The sequence below is a fragment of the Hyperolius riggenbachi genome, chromosome 1 (assembly GCF_040937935.1).
Source record: "Hyperolius riggenbachi isolate aHypRig1 chromosome 1, aHypRig1.pri, whole genome shotgun sequence".
Lineage (NCBI taxonomy): Eukaryota > Metazoa > Chordata > Amphibia > Anura > Hyperoliidae > Hyperolius > Hyperolius riggenbachi.
This window is the reverse complement of record NC_090646.1, coordinates 270,413,421-270,427,881: the sequence shown is the minus strand read 5'-3', so window position 1 is coordinate 270,427,881 and position 14,461 is coordinate 270,413,421. Positions and strand designations below refer to the sequence as shown.

Here is a 14,461-nt window from a genome sequence, read left to right as displayed (position 1 = left end):
ATTTTCACACCTTATCAATAAAAAGCCTTTAAGCCACCAGAAAGCAAAAACATACTCAGAATAATTCTGACAGCACTTTTTCAATTGAACAGTTCTTAAACAGAAGATGAAAATTATCTCCTTGCAGAAAACGTAAAAGAAAAAGTGAATTGAATATGGGCCCAGCTGTCCATCATCGCAGGACCTATATTCCTTGTTTTTGGCTTTCTTGTACCAGTTTTAAAAAATAACAGCAATCATCAAAGCCTAGTACAGTAAGGTGTGTGTGTGTGTGTGTGTGTGTGTGTGTGTGTGTGTGTGTGGTGTGCCTGGGACTTGTAGTGCTGTGTGTGTGTGTGTGTGTGTGTGTGGTGTGCCTGGGACTTGTAGTGCTGTGTGTGTGTGTGTGTGTGTGTGTGTGTGTGGTGTGCCTGGGACTTGTAGTGCTTTGTGTGTGTGTGTGTGTGTGTGTGTGTGTGTGTGTGTGTGTGTGTGCGCGTGTTGCAGGCTCACCACAGGTTACGGAGAGGCTATGGAACAGCAGTGAGATGAACAGCAGCTCATAGATGCATCCCATCCTGCCTCCAGTCTTGTATCTGGCTTTCTGTATGACCATTTTGGGTTTATAACTAAACAGAGGAAGTCATGTTATCAGAAAAAAGAAATTAATTTAAATATTCAACAATTTCTTGTTGTCCTAATGGTTCCTCTTATTCTTCATGCTTGCTTAGACACAGATACTTATTGTTGTGCATACCCAGAAACCTCCTAGGGCATTCAATGGGTTGTACATTAATGAAATGTCTATCCGTAAGTCACTTAAAACAGTGGAGGATAATATTCCATTGGCATACTAGAAAACCCGTATCAGGAAATTATATGTTAACATAGATGACTTAATTATTTATGCTCAGTTTGTTTTCACAGATCTTCACACGAACCAATCAAAAAGCTCACATTCTGTCTTTCATTTTATATCCATTATAACCACAGGAAGAGATAGGACTGAGCTGCAGGAACATATTTCAGTCTGGAGAAATGCTATATTTAAAAGACACCTGAAGTGAGAGGGCTATGGAGGCTGCCATACAGTATTTATTTCCTTTTAAACAATTCACATTGCATGGCAATCCAGCTGATCCTCTGCCTCTAATACTTTTAGCCATAGACCCTGAACAAGCATGCAGATCAGGTGCTCTGACTGAAGTTTGACTGGATTTTCTGCATGTTTGTTTCAGTTGCATGATTCAGACACTACTGCAATCAAAGAGCTTGGCAGGAGGCCATGTAACTGAAATGGCCTCAATTCACTAAGCTTATCGCCTGTCTTTAATAATGTTTCTGAGCTGTTTCTAGTGTTATCAACGTGGTGATAAGGCATGTAGTACTCACTACACAATTTACCTCAGGCAACCCTAACGTTAACTATTCTGTCTTTAAAGGACTTACGAGGCCAAATGGCTAAAAAAAGCCAAGTACCTTTAAGATGTTTAAATGCACGGAGGACGCCGTCCGCGCCCTCCGTGCAGTTTCGCCGGGTCCCCTTCCTGTGATCGCCCCCCGTGCCGATCGCGACCCCACAGACCGGGTCGGGCTCTCGTTCCACTCCCAATATGGCCGCTTCCTCTGGCCGCGGCTGCGCAGTCCGCCTGGCCGCTAGTGCGGCTGCGCAGCTCTACGGCCAACCCCCCGAACCACGCACTGTAGCGTGGATTGGAGGGGTTGGCCATAGAGCTGCGCAGCCGCACTAGCGGCCAGGCGGACTGCGCAGCCGCGGCCAGAGGAAGTGGCCATATTGGGAGCGGAACGAGAGCCCGACCCGGCCTGTGGGGTCGCGATCGGCACGGGGGGCGATCACAGGAAGGGGACCCGGCGGAACTGCACGGAGGGCGCGGACGGCGTCCTCTGTGCATTTAAAAATCTTAAAGGTACTTGGCTTTTTTTAGCCGTTTTGGCCTTGTAAGTCCTTTAAGTTAAGGAGAGATCTCTAAAGTTAACATTTCAATCCTTAAAATAACTTCAGAATTCGCCGAGCAAATCAGTCAAAAACAGTCTTATCAGCCTGCCGACAGCTTGTACTCACGTGCAACCGTCGGCAGAAAGACCGCCCCACAGGAGGTTCTGACGGACCCGTCGTTTGCATAAGTATGCCATGTGTACGCACCTTTAAAAGACAAGTTTGGCAGATAGTTGGACAGATAGTTGGTAAGTGTGTATGAACCTTTAGAGCCTTTATGCTTGATTGTGCTCTCTGAAATTGGATTTCCTGCAATGACTCCACTAACTAGCTTGCAAACAAGCCCGAGGGTGAGTTCACACCGAATCTGTTGTGATGTGCCATGCGGTACATCACAGCGGATTTCAAAATTAGCACATTCTGGTAACGCGAGCACTGCATTGTATGGTACTAAATTGGCATTCATTTGTAATACTGGTGTTATGAAAGTGGTGACTAGTAGCACACAGGTCAGCTCGTGTGCTTATGACAGAATCCATTGCACCGCGTTGGTAATGCGCATGTGTAAATGCACCCATTGTCCGATCATTGCAACATGTTGCTTTTGGATTATAACTTCCATTACAACACAACACGCATAGTGTGAACGTACCCTCAAACTTGCATGAATGCAGCCTGCTAATTGATGTTCAGGCCTAGTGGTGCTATTTCTTGGATGTTATTCAATTATCACAGTTAACGTTGTGGTTTTGGAGTTAAATTGTTGGATTGTCTTGGTGCTCATGCAGGGATACACAAAGAGCTTATTTCCACTAGGGGTGATTCTGTGCGATTTACCAAACACAAATCTGGATCTGAAATCGCAGCCTATGGAAATCAATAAGCTGCTTCTGAATTTGCATGCAGGGAAAAAAATGCAGCACTGCTTCAGAATATTGGACAACACATTAGAATATCCATAGCTGTGCATGGCACAGCTTTAGAGACTTGGCTGCCTAATCACACTGCGCAAGTGTTGGTGTTATGCTGGGAATACACGGCTCGATTCTGAGCCATTTAGATGGCTCGATAGATAATTTTCGACATGTCTAATATCCGGCCTGATCGTTTCGCCGCTCGATTCCGCATTGAGAACAATGCAAAAATATAAGGAAAATGAGCTGAAGATAAGAAAATCGCCTGCGGAATCGAGTGGGGAATCGATTGAGCGGGAGAATTGGGTGGCAAAATCGAGCCGTGTATACCCAGCATTAATCTTGGAGACGGAGGCTCATCTCTAGTGGAAACCTGGCCTAAGCCTCTGTACTAATGAAATGACTGTCAGCACACCAATTCTTATGCAAAACGATTTAATGCTTTATAGTCTTGAGCTGCAATAATGACCGTCACAGTGGATCGGATCGTTGAGATCACCGACAACTCCAGCACAAAGTACTGTGATCGCTTAAAGTGTTACGTGATATCGTGCATACTCGCCATACTCGCCATACTCGCTAACGACCGTCATCAAGGGGATGTCGCTGGACCCGTTGGGTGGTGAGTACGGAGCTTAAGTGTCTAGATCATGTTTATTTATAGTTTCCTCTTTGTCTGGTACTTTAACCTTTTCGGGACCGCGTGCATTAGATTCTACGCCGCACTTGTGGCTGTTCTAGCCTGATGCGGCGTAGAATCTACGCCGGCCCGCAATTTCCGCTCCCGACGCGATCGTGCGCACCCGGAGGGGGAGATTAAGCTGTCATATGACAGCCGACATCTCCCTCGAGTGATCAGCAGCCATCACGTATGGCTGCTGATCACGTGATCACTACGATCGCCGTCGGATCGTAGTGATCAGTTTGACAGCTGCGGTGGCAGGGGGGGGGAAAGAAGAGGATCCACTTACCTCCCTGCCGTTCCCGCGACGATCGGCACCCCCCTTCGCTCTGGCCGGCATCTCCGCTCCATCTGACGTCAGCGCCGGGTCCCGGCTTGATGACGTCATCAAGCCGCGACCCGGAACTGATCGTCAGACAGAACGGAGATGCCGGCTGGAGAAGAGGGTCCCGTGCGGCTCATCGCTGGAGCCTGGAAGGTAAGTGAAGGCTTCTGGCAGAAGGGGGGGGCACAGGCCACCATGGGGGGACACCAATCCAGCCAGCTACACACGGGATCCGGCTGCCTGACCCCCCCAAACGCGCGCACCCCCCTCCCGCGCAAAATGCCTTGGTCCTTAAGGTGGGGTAGGCGGCCGGTCCCGAAAAGGTTAAGTTGCATGTGTGAATGTAGCAGTAGTATGTGTTTACATACAATTATCTTGGATGTATTCCTGAGCCCATACAGTGATTTCCACTACATAATCATGACTGTTTTTAACGAAGGGCTAGGAGATCACGGTCATATGATACTCACCAGTTATGTTACTGATCTGATGCTAATTTTACAGAATTTTTTTTAGCATTATATAACTTTTCCAGTCTTTTGATGTCTTTGTTCTAAGCTGTTGCTGGCACCTGGTTTTAAAATGAGTGTATTTTTTTTATAAAGTAATACAATGTCATCTAATATGCTGTGTGTGTATGATTTCCAATTATAAGTAGTGTTTTAACTATTTTTATTAAGCTTTTATTTACACTTGGTCCCAACTTTCTTGGAAAGCTGTAGTAAATACATACAGATAGCACTCTCAACTAAATACTGTATTGGATAAATATGAAGTCAGGGCGTATGTACACATGCTTAGTATTATACTAACCACATACTAACCATTTTCCTTATTTAACAGGTCATATCTTAGCAGGCTTATTTTAAGGTAAAAAAAATAATCCAGAAAAAAGGAGGTTCATCGGAGTATGAATATATGGTTGGTTTGAGCATCACCTACAGCAAATCATGAATAACAGTGGAGCATTGGGAAAGCCACTAGATGTCTTTTTTGGCCGAAGATCTTCTAGCATGTGTATGAGGGAGACTTAATGCCAAGCTACATACAACTGCCACACTTTGTAAGAGCCAGATGGTTCCTATGCTTCTCCATACCTGAACTGCTGTCCAATCATTGAGGAAGTTGGCCATAGTGTCGGAAAGTGGAGTCAGAGAAACAAGGTACAACAGTCCAGAGATAATAGGACAGAGATGTCTGGATAGGGATGGGCTAAGAATGCAATGAGTTCTGACTCCAAACAGCCTATGGACCTGATATAGGAGTACTTTCTGAACCACTCCAATTGCAGCTGGGCATGAGTTTATGTGTGACTGGCTGCCTTCAGAACAATAGGCAGGCTTACCAATATTATCAATGATGTTCTCCCAGTAATACTGTAAAGCTGCTGGCAGTGGCGTATGCTACAAGTGCCTGGTTAGCAGAGAGACACAGTAGCAATAGAAAGTAAATATATTTACCTTTTCTGAAGGCTGAAAACAATATATGACAGGCAGCCTGGTGGCATAGTGGATAGCACTCTAACCTTGCAGTGCTGGGTCCCTGGTTTGAATCTGGGCCAGGACACTATCTCCATGAAGTGTGAATGTTATTCCTGTGTTTGTGTGGGCTTCCTCCTGTGACATTTTTCTCTCTTACATTCCAAAAACTTACAGATAAGTCAGCTGGCAGCCCCAAAAATTGGCCTTAGACTATCATAAGCATATGGTTATGAAGGAATTAGACAGCAAGCTTCTGTGAATGGACAGTGACAAGATTGTATGCTATGTAAAGCACTGTGTAATATGTCAGCACTATAAAAATAAATGCACTGAACAGTCGAAAAAGAGAGGAAACCTGTAATGTTACATAATGCACAATTCAACATTATCTCTCAAACCCTGAACTACCAACTTTGCTTGTGCCAAAATACTCACAATTGTCTATTGTCTATTGATTGTATAAACAGAACTGCAACTGATGTTACCAGTAAGGGAAGAGAATGTCCCTTTGCTTTTCCAGGATTTTCTGAAAAGGGGAAGAAAGTTTAACATATAAAAATAAGTCACAAGAAGGAAGTGTGAGGTTTATAACTTACCCTGTCCCTGACATATTTAAAATAATTAGTATCAGTAAACGTTACGATTTAGGGCTGAATGTTGTGAGCATGTGGTAACCATTTGCTTAGCCACCAATCTGAAAGGGATCTACTGGCATTCAAGAACAGTAGCAATAGACCCCAGGCTCAACGGCAAAAGTTCATTCACTAGGGAGTCAACCAGTAACCATCTTCTAGCATGTGTATGATGGAGACTTAAAGAGAAACTCCAACCTAGAATTGAACTTTATACCAATCAGTAGCTGATACCCCCTTTTACATGAGAAATATAATGCTTTTCATAAACAGACCATCAGGGGGCGCTGTGTGACTGATTTTGTGCTGAAACCCCTCCCACAAGAAGCTCTGAGTACCGCTGTACTTTTGGCAGTTTGTTACAATGTAACAAGGCTCACAGACAGGAATTAGCTGTTTACAGCTGTCTCTAACAGCCAAAACAGCTAGGAGCAGCTACATAACCTGCCCACAGTAAAAATGTCACCATGTAATAAATGTCCGAATGTAAATCGGGGAGAGAAAAGATTTTACAATGAGCAAACACTGACTAAATCATTTATACATAATTATGGTAAAAAATGAAGCACTTTTTTACTACATTATTTTCACTGGAGTTCCTCTTTAATGCCAAGCTACATACAACTGCCGCACTTTGTAAGAGCCAGATTGTTCCAATGCTTCTCCATACCTGAACTGCTGTCCAATCATTGAGAAAGTTGGCCATAGTGTCGGAAAGTGGAGTCAGAGAAACAAGGTACAACAGTCCAGAGATAAAAGGACAGATATGTCTGGATAGGGATGGGCTAAGAATGCAATGAGTTCTGACTCCAAACAGCCTATGGACCTGATATAGGAGTACTTTCTGAACCACTCCAATTGCAGCTGGGCATGAGTTTATGTGTGACTGGCTCTGGCTGCCTTCAGAACAATAGGCAGGCTTACCAACAACTCTGCAAACCACTCATATTATCAATGATGTTCTCGCATAAGACTGTAAAGCAGCTGGCAGTGACATATGCTACAAGTGCCTGGTTAGCAGAGCGACACAGTAGCAATAGAAAGTAAATATATTTACCTAATAGAAGTTTTTTTTTCTGAAGGCTGAAAACAATATATGACAGGCAGCCTGGTGGCATAGTGGATAGCACTCTAACCTTGCAGTGCTGGGTCCCTGGTTTGAATCTGGGCCAGGACACTATCTCCATGAAGTGTGAATGTTATTCCTGTGTTTGTGTGGGCTTCCTCCTGTGACTTTTTTCTGACTCAGATCCACAAAGAGTGTAGGGAAATATCACATCAAAGAAAGGATAACTGGGTCTCCACCTGGATTTATGCAAATAGCAAGTGTAATTTATTCACACCATAGTAGAAAAAACCCGTTTCAGCCTCACGGCCTTTATCAAGTGTTACCAAACGACAGCCAAAACCAAACATATATAGCAGAAATTAAAACACATCCCAAGCTTAATTGGTAGAAGAGAGTTTTGCATTTAAAGTTACAGTGTGCATTTAATTCATAGAAAGCATCTTGTATTCCGAAGAACACTTTTCTGCCTAAAAAAATGGGCACTTTCCCCTGTATTAGTTGCCAAAATTGCTCAAGCATCATTAAGGGGGACCATGTCAGACACCCTTTGAAGGGCACAAAGATTGACATTAGGGGTATTTTTTCTTGTACCACCACGAATGTTGTATACTTTTTAAAGTGCCCATGTGGCATGGGGTATGTGGGGCAAACCTCTAGAGAAGTTTGTGTCAGAATCAATAAACATCGCAGTAATGAACGTTTATACAAAAAAATATGTTAATGATCCTGAAAAACAATTTGACTCTCCCATAGGCAAGCACTACTATGAGTGCAGTCGCACAGTCGGAGATCTTCGCTGGTGTGTCCTTGAGAAGGTTTTTACAAATGAGGGCAGTGATGGACAAACAACTTTACTCAGAAGAGAAAGCAGATGCATTGACAGGCTGAGTACACTGTCCCCTAACGGACTCAATGATGAATACAGTTTAAGATGCTTTCTATGAATTAAATGCACACTGTACCTTTAAATGCAAAACTCTCTTCTACCAACTAAGCTTGTGTCCGCCCCCTTTGGGGTGTGTTTTAATTTCTGCTATATATGTGTGGTTTTGGCTGTTGTTTGGTAACACTTGATAAAGGCTGTGAGGCTGAAACGTTGTGTTTTTTCTACTATGGTGTGAATAAATCTACTAGCATTCAGCCACCATTCAGTTGCTGTATGATGCATGGATATAGCAGTGTTTGTGTCAGACACTAAGTGCACATTATGCTATGTGTATGTGTGACATGAGGTGCAGTTAAAGTGAACCTCCAGACTAAAAATCTACTCAGCAGCACTAAAAAGGCTTGGTGTTTCTTTAACAATTTCACAGCATCAGAACTTTGTTTTTCTTACTCAGCCTTATTTTTAGCTGCACAGAAGAAAACTGTCCAGGCATTTCCCCCCTGATGCTGCGCATGGGATCTGATTTCTGATGGTTTTGTTCTCCTTCTGCTGTTTTGGCGCAAATTTATTTGTTCTTTCAATTTTTTATTTGACATTTGAAGCCTAGTGCATGCAGCTAGGAGGGGTGATCAGGACACAGGACAGTTGGAACTGTGTCTCATGGTCACTGTCACCTCCTTTCAACCGAAAAGATGGCTGCCCCATAAAAAAGATGGCTGCCCCATGAAATCACAAACATTTGCCTGTTCTTTTAAAACAGGGTGGGTAAGATATTATATTACCTATCTATTTTAATTAACATAACTAATGTAACTTAAAGAGAATCTGTATTGTTAAAATCGCACAAAAGTAAACATACCAGTGTGTTAGGGGACATCTCCTATTACCCTCTGTCACAATTTCGCCGCTACCCGCCGCATTAAAAGTGGTTAAAAACAGTTTTAAAAAGTTTGTTTATAAACAAACAAAATGGCCACCAAAACAGGAAGTAGGTTGATGTCCACACATAGAAAATACATCCATACACAAGCAGGCTGTATACAGCCTTCCTTTTGAATCTCAAGAGATGATTTGTGTGTTTCTTTCCCCCTGCAGCTATCTTCCACTGAAGTGTCAGGCTGTTTCTTCCTGCAGAGTGCAGACAGCTCTGCCTGTATGTAATTCCTCAGTATGCGAAAGCCCAGCCAGCTCAGAGGAGGATTTATCCAGCTTGTAAAAGATAATAGAGCAGAGAGAAGCTGCCCTAATCTAAATAATACACAGGCAGTGTGCAGAGAGGGGCCTGGAGGGGGGAGATGCATCACAGAACCACAACACTGAAGAACTTGGCAGCCTTCCAGACACAGGCCGACAAGTCTGACAAGAGAGAGATAAGTTGATTATTACAGAGATGGTGATAGTGGAACATGCTGCAGTAAGCCAGAACACATTAGAATAGCTTTTGGAACTTGTAGGATGATAAAAAACAGGATGCAATTTTTGTTACGGAGTCTCTTTAATATTAGTATGTTTGTTTAGGCTGAAGTTCCACTTTAATGAATGGTAGATGTACTCTGCATGTAGATGGTTAGATGTACTGTATGTCAATCGCACCATCCACATAGGACTCGACCCTCCTGTGATGAATAGACACATTTTTATTGTGTACAAGAGCGGTGATATAGCAGTAGGGCACACAGAAAGCTTTCTGTGTGCTATATCACTGCTCATGTACGCAATAAAAGTGTGTTGATTCATCATCACAGGAGGGTCGAGTCCTATGTGGATGGTGCGATTGACTGTGACTATATAGAGGGGCTTGATGGACCTCTCACCACACTGGACTCCCCAGAAAAATTTAACCATCTCTGTGGCCGGTAGGTACCAGTTCACATTGCATTAGATGTACTGTATGTGCATCGGTACCACCAGCAGTCTAGAATGCCACAAACTCCTGATACAGTGGGTTGCAAAAGTATTCGTCCCCCTTGAAGTTTTCCACATTTTGTCACATTACTGCCACAAACATGCATCAATTTTATTGGAATTCCACGTGAAAGACCAATACAAAGTGGTGTACATGTGAGAAGTAGATCGAAAATCATACATCATTCCAAACATTTTTTACAAATAAATAACTGCATAGTGGGGTGTGCGTAATTATTCGGCACCCTGAGTCAGTACTTTGTAGTACCACCTTTTGCTGCAATTACAGCTGCCAGTCTTTTAGGGTATGTCTCTACCAGCTTTGCACATCTAGAGACTGAAATCCTTGCCCATTATTCTTTGCAAAACAGCTCCAGCTCAGTTAGATTAGATGGACAGCGTTTGTGAACAGCAGTTTTCAGATCTTGCCACAGATTCTCAATTGGATTTACATCTGGACTTTGACTGGGCCATTCTATCACATGGATATGTTTTGTTTTAAACCATTCCATTGTTGCCCTGGCTTTATGTTTAGGGTTATTGTCCTGCTGGAAGGTGAACCTCCGCCCCAGTCTCAAGTGTTTTGCAGTCTCCAAGAGGTTTTCTTCCAAGATTGCCCTGTATTTGGCTCCATACATCTTCCCATCAACTCTGACCAGCTTCCCTGTCCCTGCTGAAGAGATGCACCCCCCGAGCATGATGCTGCCACCACCATATTTGACAGTGGGGATGGTGTGTTCAGAGTGATGTGCAGTGTTAGTTTTCCGCCACACATAGCGTTTTGCATTTTGACCAAAAAGTTCCATTTTGGTCTCATCTGACCAGAGCACCTTCTTCCACATGGTTGCTGTGTCCCCCACATGGCTTGTGGCAAACTGCAAACGGGACTTCTTATGCTTTCTGTTAACAATGCCTTTCTTCTTGCCACTCTTCCATAAAGGCCAACTTTGTACAGTGCATGACTAATAGTTGTCCTATGGACAGAGTCTCCCACCTGAGCTGTAGATCTCTGCAGCTCGTCCAGAGTCACCATGGGCCTCTTGACTGCATTTCTGATCAGCGCTCTCCTTTTTCGGCCTGTGAGTTTAGGTGGATGGCCTTGTCTTGGTAGGTTTACAGTTGTGCCATACTCCTTCCATTTCTGAATGATCGCTTGAACAGTGCTCTGTGGGATGTTCAAGGCTTTGGAAATCTTTTTGTAGCCTAAGCCTGCTTTAAATTTCTCAATAACTTGATCCCTGACCTTTCTTGTGTGTTCTTTCGATTTCACGGTGTTGTTGCTCCCAATATTCTCTTAGACAACCTCTGAGGCCCTCACAGAGCAGCTGTATTTGTACTGACATTAGATTACACACAGGTGCACTCTATTTAGTCATTAGCACTCATCAGGCAATGTCTATAGGCAACTGACTGCACTCAGATCAAAGGGGGCTGAATAATTATGCACACATGACTTTGCAGTTATTTATTTGTAAAAAAAATGTTTGGAATCATGTGTGTTTTTCGTTCCACTTCTCATGTGTACACCACTTTGTGTTGGTCTTTCATGTGGAATTCCAATAAAATGTATTCATGTTTGTGGCAGTAATGTGACAAAATGTGGAAAACTTCAAGGGGGCCGAATACTTTTGCAACCCACTGTAGCTCTGCAGAGGACTTGGCAAACAGTGACGGCACCACCCACAGCTGAGAAGGTGAACTGGCCCAAATGGTAACGCCAGAAAAAAATCAATAAAATATCTATTTTAAAGCAGTCCTAGTAGCCAATGCATATGGACAAAACTATGGAAATTTTCCAACAGTGAACATGCAATGAATTAAGGATGAACACTGGTCAAATATAAAGCTTTGTACATCCTAGATAACCCTCGGGCAGGGGGTTCTTTCTGCACTGTCTTGGCTGAGAATCTAGCATGTATATGGCAGCCTCCTCACATTGTTTGGTAATTCCACATAACAGATTGCTAAATAAAGTGTGATAAACGAGGATGCATGCTTTCACTTTTTCCCTACTTACCTTACCCACTGATAGCCACTCGCTCAGGTATCATCCTGCCTTTCCTCCTCTCTTCTCTAATGATCAGTACACACTGCTCAGTTATAGTCAGTATAATGCCAGGGTGAGGATGGAAACAATGCAGTCTGTTGGCACTGTCACTAAAGATCCAGCATGCTATGGAGCCCCCATAATGCAAAGATAAGTACTGGAGGTTTGGTACAATTGTCTCATTAATACAATGCTGGGCATACACGTCTTGTTTTTGCCTCTCGATTCTCCTGTTCGATCGTTTCGCCACTCAATTCTGCAGTCGATTCTCTTATCTTCCGCTCCTTTTTCTTATCTTTTTCCATTCACTGCTATCACAGATCGGTTGGAAATTATCTATCGAGCCATCTATCTGGCTCAAAAACGACCGGTGTATTCCCAGCATAAGGCCAATACTCTGCAGGCAGGACACATTACCTCAGCATACTGGCTGCACTGTTTGTCTGTGATAAGGGGACATTCCGGTGGGGACATTTTGTTACTTGTTACATGTCTTCACAGAATTGGTGCTTTTCTTACAGCATTAACCTTTTGTGAGTTTAATTCTAAACTCATTCCACCTGGGGGGATATAAAGGTCACCTTTTTAAAGAGCATTTCCAGATTCCACCAGAAGCCAACCCTACGACTTAGCCCCATTTTTCCTCAGGGGAGAACCAAGGTGGGGATAAGTTCCTAGACATAACATTGAACATGGGGTGCTTTACAAAGGGGAGGAGAGAGATTTGCTGCCTCATTTTGTAAGCCCCCTCCCCATTTTATGGGCCATGTTGACTGGTATTGCTCAAGCAATTGAACTCCATGCTCATTGGGATATGTGTTCTCTGGGAAATGCCAGCCTAATTGGGTCATAAAGGGTTAGAACTGCTATGTGTACTGTAACTTTAGTGGGGCTCCACCCCCTGAACAATACCAGGCCACATGACCAACAGTATTGGTTGGTACATTACAAATTAAGGAAACAATTCTATCCTCACCCCTCCTCCACCCAACCTATAATGCACTCAACATTCAATGTTAGGACAAGGGGCTTATCCATGGTTTCACTTACATTGAAATTGGATGACCCCTCCTATATGGGGTGCATCTCCCCTAAAATTGTGGTGCATCCACTGATTTCTAATGCTATAATACTATACTTGTTGCTCACCTCCCAGTCTGAGGTGGACACTGTGATGTAGGCTGCAAGATCAGCTTTTCTTAGCACTGTGTCATATGTGTTAAGGTTGTAATTTTTAATGTTACAAATCGAATGTTTGTAGCACAAAGTTTACCCATGCCAATTCCACATCCGTGTGTCGTAGAGGTGGGGCAATTTTTTACTAACTTATATACTAAACCTACCAATAAGAACTCAACTTTTCACTACTGGAGTTTTCACACGGTTGGTATTAAGAGCAGCATCCGCTGTAGCCAGTTTATAAGGGTGAATAGGATTGTGAGTGAGCCTGAGGTATGTGAGGCACGGAAGATCGAATTAGCAGATACATTTAGTTCAAGAGGATATCCAGTAGAGGTACTTAATACTGATTCAATGCCATGTAGGCCTAGGTCTAAGTGTTTTTTCCTGTATACCGTTTGTGTCTACGTATAACACCTGTAGTGACATCATAGCCAGGAGTTTGTGTGGACACTGGTATATTCTCCGTGACGGGTTACCTCGAGTGCCGAATTCAGATATCCTCTGTTGATGTCATTCCGTCGTGCTCCCACGGTTAGGGATAAACTACATACTAAATCCATGCCAACATCCCAGGCTTCCTCATCTAGATGTAGTATGTTCCCTTGCATGTCATGCCACATGTGTGGTAATGTCATGCGGGGTAATAAATTCTAGCATCCTACTTTGGGTACCACGCTTTCTGTTAGGGAAAGATATACTTGCGATTCTACTTACGTTGTATATTTACTCAAATGTCCATGCAGTTTCATATATGTTGGTATGACTACGCAAAATCTTAAATCTCGCATTTCTGCACTTAAAACGACCATTAGAAATGCTACTGCTGGTCAAGCAGTAGCTGAACACTTTACCGTGTGTCATCACAGTGTAGCGCAAATAAGGGTTATGGCTATTGATGGGGTTCCTGGAGGTTGGAGAGGGGGTGATTGGGTAAAAGAGCTGCGACGCAGGGAGGTGGGGTGGATTAATAGATTAGACGCAATGGGTAGTGTAGGGTTAAACAGAGAGTATGATTTGTTATTTAAATTGTCCTATTCCTGTTCCTTACTGTTTTTTTGTAGATACTGTATTGTTGTATGCTTTACTTAAGCCTATATGTTTTTAATGTTTTACAGATTCTCCTGGCGGGGTGATGCATTATGTGCAGCGTTTTTTATTTAATCTGGTGCGCGGCGGGTGTGTGAGTATTTTTGCGGCTTCATTTCTTTATGTACATGTTGTCATGGTGACACTTTGCCACACCATCCACCGCTCCTACGCTACAGCCAATCCTTGTCATCATTGGTCGGCTGAGCGGCGCATGCGATTGGCCCCTATTGGTCATGTGCTTTTATGCACATGACCTGGATGTTTTGTCGAGCGCTTCCACATTGCGGAAGTGTCAGCGTGGGGAGAGATGCGC

The 14,461-nt window shown here is 43.5% G+C and overlaps 1 protein-coding gene across 5 annotated transcripts in view; it reads right to left on the bottom strand.

The window, feature by feature from the left end:
• Positions 1 to 566, bottom strand: part of CXCL13 (C-X-C motif chemokine ligand 13) — a 108,262-nt gene extending 107,696 nt beyond the window's left edge. For all 5 annotated transcript variants that reach the window (XM_068233559.1, XM_068233561.1, XM_068233560.1 and 2 more), the window contains exon 1: positions 493 to 566. In XM_068233559.1, the coding sequence (XP_068089660.1) occupies positions 493 to 556 (64 nt within the window). In that variant the 5' untranslated portion in view covers positions 557 to 566. The remainder of the gene's footprint in view (positions 1 to 492) is intronic.
• Positions 567 to 14,461: the final 13,895 nt, after the last annotated feature.